The 21,445-nt window shown below is 40.9% G+C and overlaps 2 protein-coding genes and 1 long non-coding RNA gene across 7 annotated transcripts in view; all 3 read left to right on the plus strand.

The window, feature by feature from the left end:
- Positions 1–21,445, plus strand: part of LOC124120969 — a 260,732-nt gene that overhangs the window by 79,046 nt on the left and 160,241 nt on the right. Inside the window, exon 8 of the mRNA XM_048389199.1 lies at positions 1,352–1,462. Within this exon, the coding sequence (XP_048245156.1) occupies positions 1,352–1,462 (111 nt within the window). The remainder of the gene's footprint in view (positions 1–1,351; positions 1,463–21,445) is intronic.
- LOC125376862 lies at positions 1,469–3,519 on the plus strand. Its single transcript, XR_007219359.1, has 2 exons — positions 1,469–2,973; positions 3,353–3,519. It is a non-coding gene; the product is annotated as an uncharacterized LOC125376862 (long non-coding RNA).
- Positions 15,166–21,445, plus strand: part of LOC124141777 (IgGFc-binding protein-like) — a 108,106-nt gene continuing 101,826 nt past the window's right edge. For all 5 annotated transcript variants that reach the window (XM_048389204.1, XM_048389203.1, XM_048389201.1 and 2 more), the window contains exons 1-2: positions 15,166–15,281; positions 18,553–18,663. In XM_048389204.1, the coding sequence (XP_048245161.1) occupies positions 15,227–15,281; positions 18,553–18,663 (166 nt within the window). In that variant the 5' untranslated portion in view covers positions 15,166–15,226. The remainder of the gene's footprint in view (positions 15,282–18,552; positions 18,664–21,445) is intronic.

Raw genomic sequence — 21,445 nt, forward strand, 5'->3', positions numbered from 1 at the left:
GTTTTGCTGTTTATTGTTTTGGTTACGTTGTCAACTTTCTTGAGCTCGGCATTATGGGGATAAAACAGAGAATGGTCGGCTCGGAGTCAGTACATTCCATATAAAATAAAATGAAATTAAAATCACTTGACATACTTGTTTTTGTTTCCATTATGACGTATTCGTTTTGAAATTCTATACCGGAATCGAGTATCTCAGGTGGTGTGCATTTACTGACTCATAGCAATAGATTTTTTAATATCCTCCTAAACCGTTGCATCATATCATATGACCTAGAACTCGTGACCACCTTGAGAAACATACACAATTCTGGAGCTACATATCCTAAAGATATCGGTGGTATCTTATACATATATCAGACATCAACGTCATATGTACAGAGATACATATGCATGGAAGGTCGGGGTATAGGAACATAAAGAAGGGTGGTGCTCAACTTGTCTTTCCAAATGCATGGCGACTCTCTGATATGCTGACACCGCTCATAACACTGTGATATATCCATATACACAGCAGCACACATGCACATACTTATGTTTTCACATTCACTGTTTCACACACTTCCATTCGGTAGATTTGGCAACATATCTATACTTACAGTCATATAACGATCAACTGTATCGCTGTAAAACACTTAGTCAATTCAAACGAGTGACAACTACATTCAGCGTGGGAATGTTCAGAATGCCCTACAGGTGCACCGTCACTGACTTACTGAGGAAGTGATGAACAAAACGCTGTGATTGACAAGGAACGCGCGAGTAGGCTGTTATTCATGATGCTGTTAGCAGTGGTTTGTCAGATCGTATATTTACAGGCTGCCTCGTTTTTGGTAAGTGTGTAAAATAACGTTTAATATGCTTGTGCTCACGTCATATCTATTTTCATCGAGGTTGTTATTTAGATCTAGATAGATGAGTGTCTTTGTAATATAAAAAGCAATCATGATAGAGTGACTATTGTCCTTAGGCGAATGATTTAATTACTTTGGATAGCAGTCACATTAACACGAATTTGGTTTGTAACATCACAGTCATGTGTATCAACACAATGCTCAGTGGAGTGAAAATTATCAATTGTCAAAAGCTTGATTGTACCGTAGTTATCCATTCTGAAACGCAACTAACAAACGGTGTATACTTTTCCGAGGTGTGAGCTACCTCCTGGTAACTGGTCAGATAGTAATGCAGTTGCAGTGGCAGCTGGGGAAACATTGAGTAGTGTTGAAAATAATACTCGACTATACGACATCGATTTCAGCTGTTTTCATGTGAAGAGGAATTTTGAAAAGAATGTATAACCTCGGACTAGCAACTCTGAAAAGGGTATCTAAGATCTAGTTTCTGTTTAGGTTCAGCAACACCGACGACACAAACCCTGGTCTCAACAACCGCAGGTGCAACGACACTACCCACACCTGCATCTACCAACACCCGGACTGGCGGACAAGAATACGCTGAGGGTATAAATATACACAAAGCTTCTTTAAATTGCGAGATTTGTTTAAAGCCGCTGTGAGCAGTATTTCAGTTATATCATGGCATGTCAGCGTGACAGTCATTGTGAGTGTGTTTGACACATAGAATGTCTTCATTTTGAATGTTTACATTTCAATAACATTGAGAGGGCATCATGAGTGATTGTTTGTGATGTAATGAGCGAATGTTTGCATTCAATTATCAATTGTCAACTTCCGTTTGATGTATTCACTAACTCCAACGCTTGTCGCCCTTAATCTCTCTGCTTTATTTATCATTTGTACTCTCACTTGTCTTACCATTCATAAATGTTGACAATGCACGTTTAAGAAATATTTCCATCGTATATCATGTTTGCCTTACAAAACCGTGTTTTCTGTTCCTATAGAATATTTACATGTGAATAGTTAAATCAAGTAAAAGACTTTTGTTGTTGAACTGTTACCAATAATCAGTCAAATTGATAATATTGACTTTTAAATATTAATACTATTCAACTTTATTTTCTTCTCGCCACAACCATCTTGTCCTTTAGAATGTACAGGTGTTGCTGCAAAGGTAATATGATTCCATACACTTATAGTACACCCTTTATAAGCATAGTTTGTTGGTATTATTCCGACCGTTTACATTATTAAAATAATCTGACTCGTATATTCAATACTGTGTCTACAATCAGATATCAAATAATGTGAACATTGTTGTACAGTGGAACCCTTAAATACCAGGCGATGAAATATTCGTGTTAACAAAACCTTTGGTTGGGAGTTATGTCGGGTCGACACGTCCACTTGTCTGCTGGCCCGAGACTGGTGATAGATTGTAAGGACTGGAATGAATGGGTTGTAAAATAACTCGTGTCAAGAAGACGGGATTTACAGATTGACGGGGTCCGGACTGATGGGTGTCCGGTTTGATATGGGTCAGGTCTCTCGGGTACATGTCTGAAGTGACATGGCAGTAAGTTGTTTTTAAGACATTATGGGCTATGTTCACGTGCCCTGTAGAACGATAAGGATTCACAGATTTTATACATTAAATTCAGTTATCTGTTGATCAAAGTCCCCTTCTTTCGGAGTAATTGCTATATGTTTAACATTGTGTTGATATTTTAGTTTCTCCAAGACATATGAGCTTGAAAATCGAAATTTGTGAAATGGCTTAACCTCTGGACACTGATGTACACTTGCTGTGGACTTGACGATGTGAAACCGTGTCTCAAGGAATGTGATTCCCTTCCATGCTCATTGTTTGTAGTTTTGATCCAAGCGTACAATATTGATGCATTTCTATGTTATGTTTGTTTAATTGCTTGCTTTTTTGTTGTTTAACGCCGCACGCGACCAGACAATCCAGTGATTGCCACCATGAACATCTGTCTACGCAATTTGAATACGAGGGTATTCATCAACCCACTCAGCGAGCCTTACTACCGTTGCCTTTTACGACCAGCATTGCTCGCTGAAGACCATTCTATCCCGGGTCTACACTTGGGGTATGTTTGTTTCTAGAGCCTACAGATGTATTAACGGCTGTCGTCAAAAAGAATGAATTTACTACGGTTATAACAAAGTTAGCCATTACGTACATTCGGGTTAGAGGGACACAGGTGGTAGAATCGTTTATGCCTTTGGAATTCGCTATGCAGATGTGTTCCACTGTGTGCCAGAAACCTTTAACCATGGGTTTCGAACCCCCGTTCGTTCTGATTATGTTCCTAAATTTGTCAGCACCAAACCCGTGTTGATGGCAAAATTCACGTCTATCGTAGAACGATTCAAAATTGAGATTTTACATTCAATTATCGGTTGATCAATATTCCATTTTCTAGATGTCATAAATGTTGCATATTTGACAGGTTGTTTATATTTTAGATTCTCCAAGACACAAGAGCTTGAAGATCGAAAGTTGTGAAATGGCCTAAACCTCTGGACAATGATGTACACTTGCTTTGGACACGGATTGTGACCGTTTCCCCCATTCATGTTGATTATGTGTTGTTTCATTCTAACTGTATAACAATGAAGCATGTCTTTGTGTACGGCTGTTTCTGTTTGTTTGTTGTTGAACTTCGCACTGGAGTGTGCATCAGATAATCCAGTAAGTGACACCATGAACATGGATCTACGCAATTTGGTTAGATGACATGCATCAACGAAGTCAGCATGATTGACAGTCCGATCCCGTTAATCGCCTCTTATGACCCACATAGGTTTCTGCAGATCCATTCCAACCCGGATCTTCACGAGAGTGTGTTTGTTTCTAGAGGCTACAGATGTATTCGTTGCTGTCGCCTAATGGAAAAAAATCAATTTCGGTTATAGAGAACATGACAAAACGTATAATCGGGTTAGCGGGCACTGATGGCCCAGTCATCTGAGGCCCGGAATTCGCTCTGCATATGTGTGCCTTGGTGTGCCAGAAACGTGGGTTCGAATCCGAATTTGCCACGATTATCTTTCTTTGTTCGTCAGCACTAAACCCGTGTAATGCGCCATGGCGACTAAGTTTAGATTATACAAACTAGTGACTGAAAATATAAGCAACTATACACGTCAACGGGGCCAAGTCAGAAGGCCTGACCAGACAAGGGGAGGTGTGGAGATATGGGGCTCAACTTCGCGTCATGTGTGTGTGCGTGCGTGCGTGCGTGCGTGCGTGCGTGCGTGCGTGCGAGATACCATGCCGCGGATAAACATGTATACCCTACTCAGACAGAAAGGTGCGGCAAGAACCATGACGCCTACACAATAAAGTGTGGAGTCTGTACCATCTTGCAAGCGAACGCTCTTACATGCCACTGCAAAGTCACTCCTCCCATGAGACAAGGACACCTCTATAGGGTCTCCCTCAGCGTAAGGACGGGTTTCATGTGGACATGGAGGATGAGGAAACGGTCCCTATCCAGGTGTGTTGGCTGTGCCTCAGGGATTTCGAATAACATCAACACCTGGTTTCTTGATATGCTACCCTCACAATCGAGAATAGTGTAGAGCATTATTGTAGCAGAGTGTTTGCAACGCTTATGTGTGCCAGGATCATGTGAGTATAGGTTCGAATCCCAGATGTCCCCGATGATGGTTATTGGGTTGTCCCCACTGCACTCATGCTCCTAGTTTTCACAATGGTGGTCAAACCTCTTAAGACCTGCATCACGTTGGACATTTGTCCCATATTAACGCACACACTGTGGTTTAATTGAAAAACACTTCATAGCAGTGAAAAACAAAATTCACTCACTTGACCCCATCCAGTAAGAAATGTCCAGGTGAAGGCTCAATAAACTCTCCACAGTGAGTGAGTTATGTTTATCACCGCATTGATCATTTTTCACGTTAATGTGGGAGTAAAGCTGAGAGTGTTTGTTTATTTGTAGTTTAACGACACGCTCCCTAATAGTACATCTATATAACAGCAGTCTGTAAAAAATCGAGTCTTGACCAGTGACTGACATCACGAGCACCGATCCATGCAACTGGAATACGATGACATGCATCAATCAAGTCAGCAAGCCTGACCGCCTGATCCCCTTAGTCGCCTCTCTTGCCTGGGATCTATTACCCTGGAGCCACACTGATTTAATTCAGTTACTAAGTTTCAAGTTGAGCAGTAACCATATGTCTAATGCAAGGCACCTACAACCTGGCCTCAGTTCTATGACAAAGAGATCTGACCAATGTAGGACAACATTTGATAAGGAAAGATAGTTCCAAAGCATGATAGTTGCAGTGAATTTTAATAATGAGTGACAACAATGTTATACACATATTACTATTGATTAGACTACTTCAAAGTTATTGTCAGTGCCAACTCTTTCTAAAGTGACATGAAATTTGCTTATCCGATAGTTTGAGCTTGTTAAAAATTCACAGTCTCAGAAAAATACATTTAATTTCTCTCTATTGCTTATGACATTGGATGCAGTGCTTTGAAAATGAATTCAGAACAAAATTGTTTTTTGATACCTTGAGGGAAAATTTGATCTCAATACAATTATGTATTTGTATGTCTTTAATGTATTTTCAAAGGCACAGAAATATACAAGTAACAAATCTTGTCGTACACGTATCAGAATAACACGATAACATCAACTTGTCCTGGATAAGGAGAATATGTTAAATATCATACAGAGCAGGATCAACAAGAGTCTGGACTAATAACCTTTTTACAGATGGGACCAACAAAGTTTCTCTGTACATATAAATCTATAACTAGATACCAAGGGCCATACCTCTGTATCCAGGACTTGTAAATCCAGGAATTGACTGAATGGTTTACGGATTAACGGAGTCTTGACTGACAAAATTTCTCTGTGGATGTAAATCTATCACTACATACCAAGGGCCATAACTCTGTATCAAGGACTCACGAATCCGTGAATGATATCACTTCCCTGTGTCCTCCATCAGTTAATGACAGTGACTGGTCTGTGGTTCTGTGAAAGTATGTAGATATGTATAAAGACCGATTGTATCTGTACAATGTTTCATGTTCAGTTGCATCGTGTAATCAACAAGTGCCTTGTTAACACAGCTTTGTGTGTCCGTCATATCACAGCATGTCAGGTGTCGTATATCACAGACTTGGATTGAACTGACCACCAGCGGTTACTGACAAAGGTGTGATCGATGCAATGCACTGAGCAACGTACTGTCCAGATCCTTATAACAGAGTATCTTACTTCAACACGGAAGTCCGTTGAAAGTTTGGACAGAATCAAATGGTTGAAAACGTAATAAAGTGCAACTTTGTGTATAATATTACTAAGCAAACAGTGTAAAATCAGAGGTACATTGACATGATCCCTCTCACTTACCACTCAAACATACCCTAAAACCATGGTAGACAGATACTATCATCACCTATTCCGAGAGATAAATAAAGAAAAGTGGTATTATAAGATTTGAATGTCTATAAAAGTATTAAATCTGACATCTGAATAAGTGCACTATCACAACCGTCTTCCCCCCATGACATTAGAGGATCAACCAGTCACGCTGATAGTTCATCATTCTCCTCCTCCTACAATCAATAGCTACAAGAACATTCGAAAGCTGTAGCATCAGGAAACACAGAGTTGTCTTATCATTTTCAACTTCTCCATTCTTTCAAAGCGACATTTCGGTACATAGGCTACTACTACCTCTCAAAATAATCTCATTGAAAGACTTAATAAAGTTGACTGTGTCCTCCTTCCGTCTCTGTATGACACCACCAGCAGGTGTGACGTTATTTCTTCCGCCCTTTGCTTCAGCCACGTAGTTGGAGACTTGCACATGCAGCTGATGTTTGGTTTCCCCGTAGACGGTGGAGGCAAATGTCTTAGCTGCATCCGACCCCCTCACCAGGGCTTTGTAGATGGGCAGTGTGTACTTTTGTTTGGCTGGAACAGTCAGAAGTGTCAATGAAAATATGCTTCTTTTACAATCAGAAACCTCCTTACAAAAAACTCCTCACATAAACTCTCTTCTGACATCGGGAACAATGGATGACGTCATCTTCAATTATTCATGACAGTGCATTAATATGATGTCACATTGTTTTATGGGCCTCTTTGCAAACAAAGATTATTTTTTTGGCATTCATGTTTCTATAAAGGGAAAAAAGAGACCATGCCCAAGACCATGCCCACAAACGGACGACTGTTTCTTGATTGGCTAATAATAGGATAGGAAGGGCTTGTGTTGCATTATTTAGCTGAACGATGTCATTGACATCGTATTGTTGCATACAGGTTTTGTGTGTTAATGATTTAATAAGCCGTCTGGGAAGTTGTTATTGTTTATGCATTAATATATAACATTTCAATCTGTTTTATTGCACTTTGGATGGTATAAAAACAGGTGTGTACACTTTGTGTACACTGAATACTGCATAAAGACTATATACCAACACTTTCCAAATGATCAAATGTCATTGTTTCTTTGAATGACATGTCAAGAGTTATATATGCTTCCCTTCCCTGGGGAATATACTTGGGGTAAGTGGGAAGTCGGTTGGGTGCCGTTTTTTTAAAAATGTGAAGCGCACCTATCTTGATGATTTATGCCCTCCTTACCTTGACTATGAAGGAAGTCCTTGATGTCTGTGAAGGCTGGCTAGTAGTCATTCTTGATGAAGATTTGAGCCCATCTCAAACAGATCTGAAACCGAGATGGCTGAATTATTTTATGGAACATATCACACCACTGTACCTTTGATAGGGATACTAGGGATATCTACACCGTGGCAGAAGCAAATGTCAGTAATAATTCAAAATCTGCACTTGAAAAATGTTAACAGATTTGATGACTAATGTTATGGCTTTGTGGAGGTGACTTGTATTTCACAGATAGCAGAGCCAATACGGAACAAGAGGCTTTAATGCTTAGTTTTACGTTATTGCTTTGAATGCTAAAATGTTAAATGTTCAAATACAAAGTTAAAATACATAGGAACGTATGAACATATGAATCCCAATCCCAAAATCCCAATTTGAACAAAATAAGATAATGTTATTCAGGAAACAACTCATCTGGGAGATTAGAATGCCATGAAATGATTCCTTAATGAGTCTGTTATAGTGCAAACAATTTCAATACTTATTTAACATTTCATTTATCTAAATACCTAACTGGTTCAATATGATTCCAAGTGCACCGAAATTCTATGCCCTTTGTGTGTTTAATATATTCAGCAAACATTTGGCGTATCCCCTCTTATCATAAGCGATTCACTGTGCAGAGTTGCGTCCCTTGGGCATGCCAGAAACCTAAGATTGTGGGTTCGAATCCTGGTTCACCACCATACCCATGCTAGTGGGTTTCACCGAAGTGGTAAACGTCTGAGACCTGCATCACTTCGGGCTTTCCTCCCACATTAAGCTGGCATAAAACCCAACTCGCACACACACACTTATCATAAGCCACTCCAGGCAGGACCCTTAATCTCCAGCGCTATCTATAAATTCCAATTAACACCTCCTTACGTCGCCGGATCTTACATATATACATACACGTGGGACAATGACCTTGCCACACGTTATGTAATACCTCACTCTACAAAATCCGACTGACATTGTCAGTCGGGAGACAGCCAGAAGGTAAGTGACAGAGCGAGTCTTCGCCCGGGAACATTGTCCACTCGGTCCCGGTGTGCGTTCTGTCACGTTATATCAACATGTACCTTTTCGACTTATTCCAAACCATCAACAATAAACATGGCTGCTGTCGTCTTAAACTTCACCCCTGAGTTTTGTCATCCGTCCTGAACCTGAGCTACCATCCGAGGGCCGAAACTTACGCCCTTGGACAGATGGTGGAGAATTATCCGGGTAGCGTGTTTTTGCTGTGGGTGAGGTGAAATTGGGTTTAACGTCGCGTCCAAGATTATTGTTTTTGCTGTGACTTACACACATCCCCCCTACCCTAACACGCAGCAAATAAAATAGTAGTTCAGTGGTGATGGGGACAAAAGCAGTGTCAAGCCAGCCACCATCTTGATGGGAAAATAAAGAAGACAACAGACAGCAGCCTAGCCAACCCGATCGTCAGCAACAAACAGCAACCCAGCCTATCCCAACGTCAGCAACAACGACATCCAGACAATGTAATCATGTGATGAGCCAACGTTCAGCCATGCTACCAACACTCAAGCTCAAGTCAACCAACGTCAAGATCCTTTAGCACGTGCCTACTGATATATGTGTGTGTGACAATATATTTGAACTTTCCTTCCAACTCTCAACGTGTACTGTGCTTATATGTATTCTCACGGACATTCTTGTTCATATAAGGTATGTTATGTAATCATGTCATTATTGTTTCGTTGTCTTAATATTTTGTTATGTTTCTCTATAATGGGTATGTATTGCAATCCATGTATTGTTATCAGAGGTACATCCTTATCAGATTAAGTTTTTGAAATCGGCTAGGCTCTTACTCTATTCATGTCCTACACCCTACGCTTATACGCATTTAGTGCAGATCCACGATATCTGCGGGTTCCGTGTCGTCCAATACAAATCAGACGCCTGGTTTCAAGGATTTTTCTTTCAACTTGTGGCCCATTAACCATTACTATTGACAATAGCTTTCAAAAAATTATCCAATACCGTACAATTTCCTGCTTATATCTTCATTCATTCCTTTTTGAGTAAGTAAGCACTGAATTTTTTTTACTCTTTGTGAAAACTGATTAAATCGATGTAGTAGCAGCGATTGTAGAAGTTTAATAAGTTACCGTTGCTTACCAAGCTTTTTCAGGGGAGACTGTGTGTACAGTCTATATCCTATTTTTTCGTTTTGCCAAAGTGATTTTGTGCTTAAATATGATATCGGCGAAAATTATGTATATTCGTGCGATCAACCGTTAATGGTCTCTGGCACACAAAATACGATTAGTTCAAATATCTTCAAGACAATTTCTCATGATTGAATTTTTATTACATTCCAGTTTTGACTTCTGAAGTTGGTTAGGTTTTGCATACACATTCAACTTTTTAGGGCAGATCACATCCCACATCTGCTAGCCTTGGCGAGTCTAGGCTCACAATATAAGACTAGCAGTCTGGTATTCCGACTGCAAGGGAGACCGCGGGAAGGATGTGCCGCTCGGTGGAAACTCGTCCAATGTTCTTTGTGTATGAGTCGGAATCTCCGCTCACCTGTATTTTCTGTGTACGAGCCGGCACCTCCGCTCAACTTGTTAATGTTATGTATTGTTGTTTCATCGGTATTGACAATGCTGTTATTCACTTATTTACTTTTACACGACTGTATATCTTATCTAATGTCATTTCATTCATCTCAATCACGTGTAGTGCATGAAGCAACTACTTGTCAACCTGTCGACGTCACTTGCATTGTACTGTACTTGTACTTCTACTCAACATTGTTACTATTTTTAAAACACTTTTGAGGACAAAAGCTCCACGACGTTCAGGGGTATTGTTATAGTGCAAACTATTTCAATACTTTTATTTAAACTAGTGCAAACCATTTCAATACTTATTTAACATTTCATTTATCTAAATACCTAACTGGTTCAATATGTTTCCAAGTGCACCGAAATTCTATGCCCTTTGTCTGTTTAATATATTCAGCAAACATTCGGCGTATCCCCTCTTATCATAAGCCGCTCCGGATAGGACCCTTAATCTCCAGCGCTATCTATAAATTCCAATTAACACCTCCTTACGTCGCCGGATTTTACATATGTGACCTTGCCACACGTTACGTAATACCTCGCTCTACAAAATCCGACTGACATGGTCAGTCGGGAGACAGCCAGAAGGTAAGTGACAGAGCGAGTCTTCACCCGGGAACATTGGCCACTCGGTCCCGGTGTGCGTTCTGTCATCACGTTATTATCAACATGAACCTTTTCGACTTATTCCAAACCATCAACAATAAACATGGCTGCTGTCGTCTTAAACTTCACCCCTGAGTTTTGTCATCCGTCCCTACCCTGAGCTACAATCCGAGGGGCGAAACTTACGCCCTTGGATAAGTCCATCAATCTGTCAGGGAAGAATGAAGCTGACCAAAGACTTCATGATGACAATACGACAAACATAACAGTTCAAATCCATCAGACAACTGTGTCGTCTTTGATACCACAACTTCTATAAGGCCATTTCAAATTATCTTGATCAAAGAATATTTTTTATCTGCAATAAAATGTGCAGAATTTGATTAATTCTTTTTGTGTGATGAAATTGCTAATACAGCTGACATGACTAAGTGTGCTTAAATCTTAAATATTGATGACATTGTCATTGATGATTGTCAACAGTTTGCACAAAATTAAGTCATGCAACAAACCAACGATATTGAAATAAAACATTTTCTGACATACAAACAATAGGTTTCTGTGGAATATTTGTAGCCCTCAATAGCATTGTTACTCATTTTTTAAAAATATTGATAGAACTAATATTCAAAATAAGGAAAAAAGGTATAATCTTATTCTGTTACTGCTTTGACCTCACTACCAACTGACCTTTGCATTGTGTGACTTGGCCATGTGAGGGTACTTCTTGGCCATGTAAAGCAGAGTCTCGGCCTTCACTGCAGGCTTCTCCAGCAGCTGGTTGAGGAAGTGGAGCAACTGGAAGCTCTGCCAGGAACTGATGTCACGGTAACTCTCCTAAAGGAGCCACAGGGTTCAGCAAACACGGAAATGAACATAATCTTGGATTTCAGATAAAATTACATAGAAATTGACCGGAAAGACTGCTGTTATCTCAGATGTTAACGTGAAGATATCATCAATATTATACAGCCTGGGCCCCATTCCAAAAAGCGATCTTAGCGCAAGATCATCGTAAGCCTATGTTAAAATATGGGAGTTACGATCATCTTAACGCTAATATCGCTTTTTGGAACGGGGCCCAGGTCATCAACACAAAGAAGTATCACCAGTATCATACAGCAAGGTCATGAACACAAGCAGCACCATCAGTATCATCAGCCTGGCCATGAACACAAGCAATGTCATCGATATCTTATCGCCAGGCTATCAACACAAGCAGTATCACCAGTATCATACAGCAAAGCCATGAACACAAGTAGTATTACCAGTATCATACAGCCAGGCCATGAACAGAAGCAGTATTACCAGTATCATACAGCAAGGCCATGAACACAAGCAGTATCACCAGTATCATACAGCCAGGCCATGAACACAAGCAGTATCACCAGTATCATACAGCAAGGCCATGAACACAAGCAGTATTACCAGTATCATACAGCCAGGCCATGAACACAAGCAATGTCATCGATATCTCATCGCCAGGCTATCAACACAAGCAGTATCACCAGTATCATACAGCAAGGCCATGAACACAAGCAATGTCATCGATATCTTATCGCCAGGCTATCAACACAAGCAGTATCACCAGTATCATACAGCCAGGCCATGAACACAAGCAATGTCATCGATATCTTATCGCCAGGCTATCAACACAAGCAGTATCACCAGTATCATACAGCCAGGCCATGAACACAAGCAATGTCATCGATATCTTATCGCCAGGCTATCAACACAAGCAGTATTACCAGTATCATACAGCCAGGCCATGAACACAAGCAATGTCATCGATATCTTATCGCCAGGCTATCAACACAAGCAGTATCACCAGTTTCATACAGCAAGGCCATGAACACAAGCAGTATTACCAGTATCATACAGCCAGGCCATGAACACAGGCAATGTCATCGATATCTTATCGCCAGGCTATCAACACAAGCAGTATCACCAGTTTCATACAGCAAGGCCATGAACACAAGCAGTATTACCAGTATCATACAGCCAGGCCATGAACAAAAGCAGTGTCACCAGTATCATACAGCAAGGCCATGAACACAAGCAGTATTACCAGTATCATACAGCCAGGCCATGAACACAAGCAATGTCATCGATATCTTATCGCCAGGCTATCAACACAAGCAGTATCACCAGTATCATACAGCCAGGCCATGAACACAAGCAATGTCATCGATATCTTATCGCCAGGCTATCAACACAAGCAGTATTACCAGTATCATACAGCCAGGCCATGAACACAAGCAATGTCATCGATATCTTATCGCCAGGCAATCAACACAAGCAGTATCACCAGTATCATACAGCAAGGCCATGAACAAAAGCAGTGTCACCAGTATCATACAGCAAGGCCATGAACACAAGCAGTATTACCAGTATCATACAGCCAGGCCATGAACACAAGCAATGTCATCGATATCTTATCGCCAGGCTATCAACACAAGCAGTATCACCAGTATCATACAGCCAGGCCATGAACACAAGCAATGTCATCGATATCTTATCGCCAGGCTATCAACACAAGCAGTATTACAAGTATCATACAGCCAGGCCATGAACACAAGCAATGTCATCGATATCTTATCGCCAGGCAATCAACACAAGCAGTATCACCAGTATCATACAGCAAGGCCATGAACAAAAGCAGTGTCACCAGTATCATACAGCAAGGCCATGAACACAAGCAGTATTACCAGTATCATACAGCCAGGCCATGAACACAAGCAATGTCATCGATATCTTATCGCCAGGCTATCAACACAAGCAGTATCACCAGTATCATACAGCCAGGCCATGAACACAAGCAATGTCATCGATATCTTATCGCCAGGCTATGAACACAAGCAGTATTACCAGTATCATACAGCCAGGCCATGAACACAAGCAATGTCATCGATATCTTATCGCCAGGCAATCAACACAAGCAGTATCACCAGTATCGTACAGCAAGGCCATGAACACAAGCAATGTCATCGATATCTCATCGCCAGGCTATCAACACAAGCAGTATTACCAGTATCATACAGCCAGGCCATGAACACAAGCAATGTCATCGATATCTTATCGCGAGGCTATCAACACAAGCAGTATTACCAGTATCATACAGCCAGGCCATGAACACAAGCAATGTCATCGATATCTTATCGCCAGGCTATCAACACAAGCAGTATTACCAGTATCATACAGCAAGGCCATGAACATAAGCAGTATCACCAGTATCATACAGCCAGTCCATGAACACAGGCAATGTCATCGATATCTTATTGCCAGGCTTTCAACACAAGCAGTGTCACCAGTTTCATACAGCAAGGCCATGAACACAAGCAGTATTACCAGTATCATACAGCCAGGCCATGAACAAAAGCAGTATCACCAGTATCATACAGCAAGGCCATGAACACAAGCAGTATTACCAGTATCATACAGCCAGGCCATGAACACAAGCAATGTCATCGATATCTTATCGCCAGGCTATCAACACAAGCAGTATCACCAGTATCATACAGCAAGGCCATGAACACAAGCAATGTCATCGATATCTTATCGCCAGGCTATCAACACAAGCAGTATTACCAGTATCATACAGCCAGGCCATGAACACAAGCAATGTCATCGATATCTTATCGCCAGGCTATCAACACAAGCAGTATTACCAGTATCATACAGCCAGGCCATGAACACAAGCAATGTCATCGATATCTTATCGCCAGGCTATCAACACAAGCAGTATCACCAGTATCATACAGCCAGGCCATGAACACAAGCAATGTCATCGATATCTTATCACCAGGTTATCAACACAAGCAGTATCACCAGTATCATACAGCAAGGCCATGAACACAAGCAATGTCATCGATATCTTATCGCCAGGCTATCAACACAAGCAGTATTACCAGTATCATACAGCAAGGCCATGAACACAAGCAATGTCATCGATATCTTATCGCCAGGCTATCAACACAAGCAGTATCACCAGTATCATACAGCCAGGCCATGAACACAAGCAATGTCATCGATATCTTATCGCCAGGCTATCAACACAAGCAGTATCACCAGTATCATACAGCAAGGCCATGAACACAAGCAGTATTACCAGTATCATACAGCCAGGCCATGAACACAAGCAATGTCATCGATATCTTATCACCAGGATATCAACACAAGCAGTATCACCAGTATCATACAGCAAGGCCATGAACACAAGCAGTATTACCAGTATCATACAGCCAGGCCATGAACACAAGCAATGTCATCGATATCTTATCGCCAGGCTATCAACAAAAGCAGTATCACCAGTATCATACAGCAAGGCCATGAACACACGCAGTATACAATAGATGAGGGCACAGTGAGGTGACCCTCAAACATTACAGGTTACCTGAAACCACCCTGCCAAACAGCGTAGTCACAGCTCTATACCGTACAGGCGAAGGTCTGTAACAATGGAGCGTTTCATAGAGGTGGCACTACTTCTGGTATACCTTGGAATCGTTGACGGTACGTTATCTTTTGTTGTAATAAGAACATTCTGGTTGGCTTAAGCATCACTTTACCAACAGTCCCCTGGAAAGAGTTTATCGTATCTGTGGCGTTAGCAGACGTATCCTCACTGAACTTCGCACCGACGTGTGCAAAATAACTGATTGTGTGTAGAAGTTACTGTGAGCTGCTCGTACGTGTTTTCCCAAAGGTTTTCTTATATCAAAAGAGTGGTTAGGTAGCCTTGTGGTTACATCGTTGCCTGTCCACACTTTAGGCATGTTTGATTCCCCTATTGCTTTTCCCCTCTGTTATACTGGTACACTATTGCTTTGAATATCTACACTATAAGTTGTCAACCGATTTTGGAGGGGGGGGGGGGGGGGGGGGGGGGGGGGGGGGGGTCGGGTAGCCTAGTGGTTAAACGTTCGCTCGTCACGCCGATGACCCGGGTTCGATGGGTACAATGTGTCTAGCCCATTTCTGGTGTCCCCCGCCGTGATATTGCTGGAATATTGCTAAAAGCGGCGTAAAACTATACATAGTCAGTCAGTCTGTCAACCGATTTGGGGGGGTATATGCCATGGTGTGATGTACCCGGTGTGAGAGCCTATGTACCCCGAGCCGTCAGGTGTGATGTACCCTGTGTGAGAGCCTATATACCCCCAGTTCTCAGATACATGGGCTATCACACAGGGTATCGGTTGACAACGAATTTATCTCACTGACATTCGTTCATACAGACCGGGAATATATGTCCAAAGTTTCACTCAGTAAAACCATACAACCATTTACCCAATGCCCTCGGATAAACATCGGATAATTTTAGCTCAATGATACTGGTGTGCGATAAGCAAGTTACCTAAGGCAGGTTCTGATTGATTTCTCAGCGGGGTAAAATGAGCGAGTTACATGAGCAGGCTACATGAGCAGGCTACATGGAAAATAATTGCCCGCTCCTTCACCAATCAGAAGCTAGAATTTTAATGTTAGGTGAGATAATTTGCTGTGTATACGCTGCACCGGTATGCGGTGTAGTAGGGACGTGTGTCTATTTGTTTAGTCAGTTAAATTAAATGAGGCTGTTTAAAGTCAAATGAGCCCTACACCATAAACTTTGCGCAAACCCTACTGTTATCTGAGTGTCCGTTGGTCTGTGTACTCGTTGTTGCTCTATCGCCGTCGCTTGATTTGTTGGTTGAAAAACAACGACTGCACGAAATATTTCCAATGTATTCACCGATGATGTTTGAATGTAGTGTATATGCTACATTAAATATGTAATGTCTGATTCACGCAGGGAATATTCCCTAAACGTTTCAGTGAGTATACATATTCCCTGATTTAACAACCCTGTTTTATACATATTCCTTGAATAGTTATCCACAAGTACATTGTTTCCACGGTGTCAACTGATCTTTTGCGTTAACTGGGTTTGTTATGAAGAAAGAATGAGGTATAACAACACATGTTTGTGTTTGATGCCCGCGTGATATAACAATTAGTTATTTTTGTAATCAAACACTGTTTAACAAAGACTTGATAGGCGTTACCAGTAGAGCAGGACATGCTGACCCTTGTTCGCTAACACCTGGTGTCATCGCTGATTTGTTGTGATACACTTTTCGCCCAGTTGAATCTGTTTCGGGGGATAATCAAGTGAGACTATCATAATCATAATTTGAGTTTCTTCAGGACACGTTTAAAACAGCTTTTTGCAATAACACATGCTTTGGTACTTTGGTACATAATACTTTAATATTCTTATCATATATTGATGTATATTATGTAAAGTATGTAATCATTTCAAGTATATTTTGCGATATAACCTGTTTGAAAAAAACTACCATAAGGGATGATATTACCTTATGCACAAAACAATTATACAAGCACCTTAAAAGTCGAAATATCAGCTAACACACCACATAAACAAAATGTTGCACTGAGGTAAGATTGTATTTTCAGGAAGAAATTAATAATATATTGTATTATGCTAAACTTAAACACAAGCATATCACATGTCCTAAACACATAAACAGACGTACAAATATCAGTTATGCCAGAAGTTATCTCCAGAAGTTTGGGCCTTGAAGTGGACTTTGTTGTCACATTATGAGTTTGTAAGAAGTCACGGAGCTCCGAGACTGACAGTTCACTCCAACTGACATCTCGGAATGGTTAAGATGTAATTTCTTTGTTTATGTTTGACCTTTTCGCCTGTCTCACTTCATTCATCGTTTCTTGCCAATACACAAACTTCCTTTTGGTGTTTTGGCTCTTTTCTCAATTAAGATCGCTATGGTTCTCCATTCGATTCCGTACATTTGATTTTGGTTGGTGTATCTTATTTATGTCATCATTAATTTTTTCAAAGGCCTGACAATTGAATCACGAACAGAGCCATAGCAAGCAACAAAACCAGGGACGCTGGCTCTCGGTGTCAGGATTTAATTACAATCAAAGCTTTGGAGGTAGATCATTCAAAAGCTTATTTCTTTTCCTGTACCGAGAGTCCAATTTAGTTTTTTGGTCTATCTCTTTTCCCAAAAAGAAAATGAAACTCCACAGGACCTGATACAGTGAACTATCTCGTCAACATTTCTTACCTTGTCTTTCTTTTCAACTAGACATTTACTCATGAGGCATGCCTCCACTATCAAATTCCTTTCAAGCACATCTGTTATTCTAAGTAGTTGATTGATCAACATCTCCCCCAGGTAGTTTTGAACTTCAAGGTTAATACGTGGGGCATGGAGAGGACAATGGGAATATTTGTCTGTACATGTTGTTATGTCCTCTACTGTACGCCTGGGTTCCCCTGTGTCAAAGTAACCCCAGGGCCTAGTCACGTCGTGTCTGTCATTCTATATTCTGCATGACTGCAGAGAAGGAAACCTTATTACATACCCTACCACTATGTGAGTCCCAGGTAGTTTTGCCAGCTGCGACTACATGAAGCATTCCAAATTGGAGCATTTCTAAAAGAATCTGTACAAGAGCTGGAATGCACAAACAAGTCTTGATACCAAAAGAATAGTACCAAAAAGGTCATATATACGTATATATACATAATAAGCATGTAATTTTAGGGATTATGTATATTCCACATGCGTGAATTAGACATGACATAAATTTCCCGAAAGTTCGCAATCTATCGAATGTAGAGTAGTTAATACGCGAATCTGCCACATTAATATCAGCTGTTTTCATGTTAAGAAGAATTGTATGTGATTTGAAACCTCGGACTAGCAACTCTTAAAAGAGTATCTAAGATCTTGTTTCTGTTTAGGTTCAGCAACTCCGACGACACAAACCCCGGCCTCAACTGCCGCAGGTACAACGACACTACCCACACCTGTATCTAACAACACCCAGACTGGCGGACAAGAATACGCTGATGGTATTAGTATAGACATAGCTTCTTTGAGTATACGAGATTTGTTTAAAGCCGCTTTGATCAGTATTTCAGTTATATCATGGCATGTTAGCTTGATGTGGGGGGAAAGCCCGATGTGATGCAAGTATACACAATATAAGGAATAACAAACATGTAGTTCAAAGTTGTAATACTAAAATATATTATACTGAACAACAAAAGTTCCTGTGACATCGAATAAGATTTAATGCAAAGTTTTGTTTTTTACCAAATCTGAAACAATTTCGGTTTGGAACGGATAAAAGACTCCTGTAAGTGTTCAAATGGTTTAATTTGCCATACTGACTGAGAAAATGCGTGATTTCATAAAAAAAACCATGGACATGCCAACATGTCAATTTACAAATCAATAGCGTGTGTGTCCACCTCTGGTTGCGATCCAAGCAACACATTTTCGTCTCATGGAATGGACCAGGCGTCGCACAAAGTCCTGTGGGATATCTGTCCATATCTGCTGGAGCATGTTTCGAAGTTCCTGGAGTGTCTGTGGAACACGTGGTTGACGTCGAAGGCGCCGATCCATATCATCCCACATGTGCTCGATTGGTGAGCGATCAGGGGAGCGAGCCGGCCAGGGGATGACATTCACGTTGTTTTGTTGAAGAGAATCCTGAACAAGTCAAGCAATATGAGGCCGGGCGTTGTCATGTTGAAAGGTAATGCCAAGGCCATGACGACGCAAAAACGGTAGAACAACAGGGCCGATGGTCGCGGTAGCGCTGTCCATTGAGATTTCTCTCTACCACTATAAAATGGGTCCTCTGTCTTGCTGTAATCCCACGCCATACCATAACGCTGCCGCCCCCGAACCGATCTTCTTCCATGACACAATGACTTACCTCGACGTCGGTTCTCTCGAATCCGTCCATCGCTGTGGCTGTGGTGAAAACGAGACTCGTCAGTGAATAGAACTTCTCCCCACTGCATGGCCGTCCCGCATCTGGCGGGTCTTCTGGCGACAATCCCTGCACATCTGAGGCGACGACATACGGTTTGTGAAGATATTCGTCGAAGGCCAGGGATTCTTCTTGCAGTCACTGTTGCTGACTGGAATCGATTTCGTACGTGTGTTGTTCGAAACCAGTTGTCTTGTTGATTATTGGTTACGCGTTGTCAGCCATTCCGAGGATGGTCTCTGACTGCATTCATCTGTTGCCAACGTTGCCATAAACACCAAATGGTGTTTCTGTGGACGTTAAGTTGTCTTGCAACATCACGTTGACTCGATCCTAACTCAAGCATTCCAATGGCTCGCAGACGCTCATTTTCGGACAGGCGTGGCATTTCGTAAAGTTGAATACATTGCCTAATTTTGTTGTTTTTTCTGAGTGGTTGTTGTCAGCACGCAGCTAAACAATGCATATGGAATCCCGTTAACATGCATGTTTTTATACCCATTCTTGGCTAGTAAAATGCATGGGGCTTGCATAAAAGTCAACTTTTGCATGAAATGCATGCTTTTCTGTAGCAGTTGCGTTTTTGTGAGTTGATTCAATACAAGAACTACAATATTGAAAAACAAACTTTACTTGCTTGAAAAATACACTAAAATATTGGTGTCACAGGAACTTTTGTTGTTGAATATATTATAAGCCTTATGATATATAAAATGGTTAAATATATCTGAATAGATCTATTATTTGAGTTTTGGTAAAATGTCGGCATTATGGGGATAAAACAAAGAATGGTCGCTTCGGAGCACATTCAATATAAAATAAAAATATATTAAAATCACTTGGCACATTTGTTTTTGTTTCCATTATGCCATGCTCGTTTTCAAATACTATACCGGAATCGAGTATCTAAAGTTATGTGCTTTAACTGACTAGCTAAAGATTTTTGAACATCCTTCTAAAGCTTTGCTTCTTACCATATGACTCAGAACTCGTGACGATCTTAAGAAACACACAATATTCTGAAGCTACATTTTCAACAGATATCGGTGGTATTTTATACATATATCAGACATCAACGTCATATGTACAGAGATATATGACAGGACGGGGTAAAGGAACATAAAGAAGGGTGGTGCTCAACTTGTCTTTCCAAATGTATGGCGACTCTCTGATTCGCTAACACCGATAATAACAGTGGGGCGTATTCATATCCACAGCAGCACACATGCACATACATAGAGGTTATCACGCTTGTGTGTTTGGGGATGGTAAATATCCTGCATTAGGAATAAACATTGTATTTAGCTCGCCAAGGCTCGCTAAATACAATGTTTATTCCTAATGCAGGATATTTACCATCCCCAATCACACAAGCCTGATAACCTCTTTATCATATAATGTCATTCTTTAATTCTTGTGCTTCAAAATCGCTTTCCCTCTCTCACAAACATTACCGAAACATTGCGAGTTTTCCTGGAATGCGCGCATTAATATTTATTACGTCACAGGGTAAGTGATGTGTCAGTCGGACAGTGACAGAAACCAATATAGTTCCAACTGAAATCTGTTTCTTATACAGTGGCGAAGCAACATATACGCAAAACAACAATTGTTTTTAATTGCCTTTCGCGGCAATCCATCGGTCTGTCCGCTAGAGTAACTGCCTTTTGTCAAAGGGAAGCTACTCTAACCCTAGTCAATGAGACGTCACGGCCACGGTCAGACGTTGTTGACAGTCGGTCGGTCCTGTCATAACGTTAAGAAGTGTAGTCAGATGTACACACAGCGACAAAACGAAACAAGGTAGCAATTCAAACATATTTCGGCCAAATCCAACTATTTTAATTTGT

This window comes from Haliotis rufescens, unplaced genomic scaffold (genome assembly GCF_023055435.1).
Source record: "Haliotis rufescens isolate VD_foot unplaced genomic scaffold, xgHalRufe1.0.p SCAF_8, whole genome shotgun sequence".
Classification (NCBI taxonomy): Eukaryota; Metazoa; Mollusca; class Gastropoda; order Lepetellida; family Haliotidae; genus Haliotis; species Haliotis rufescens.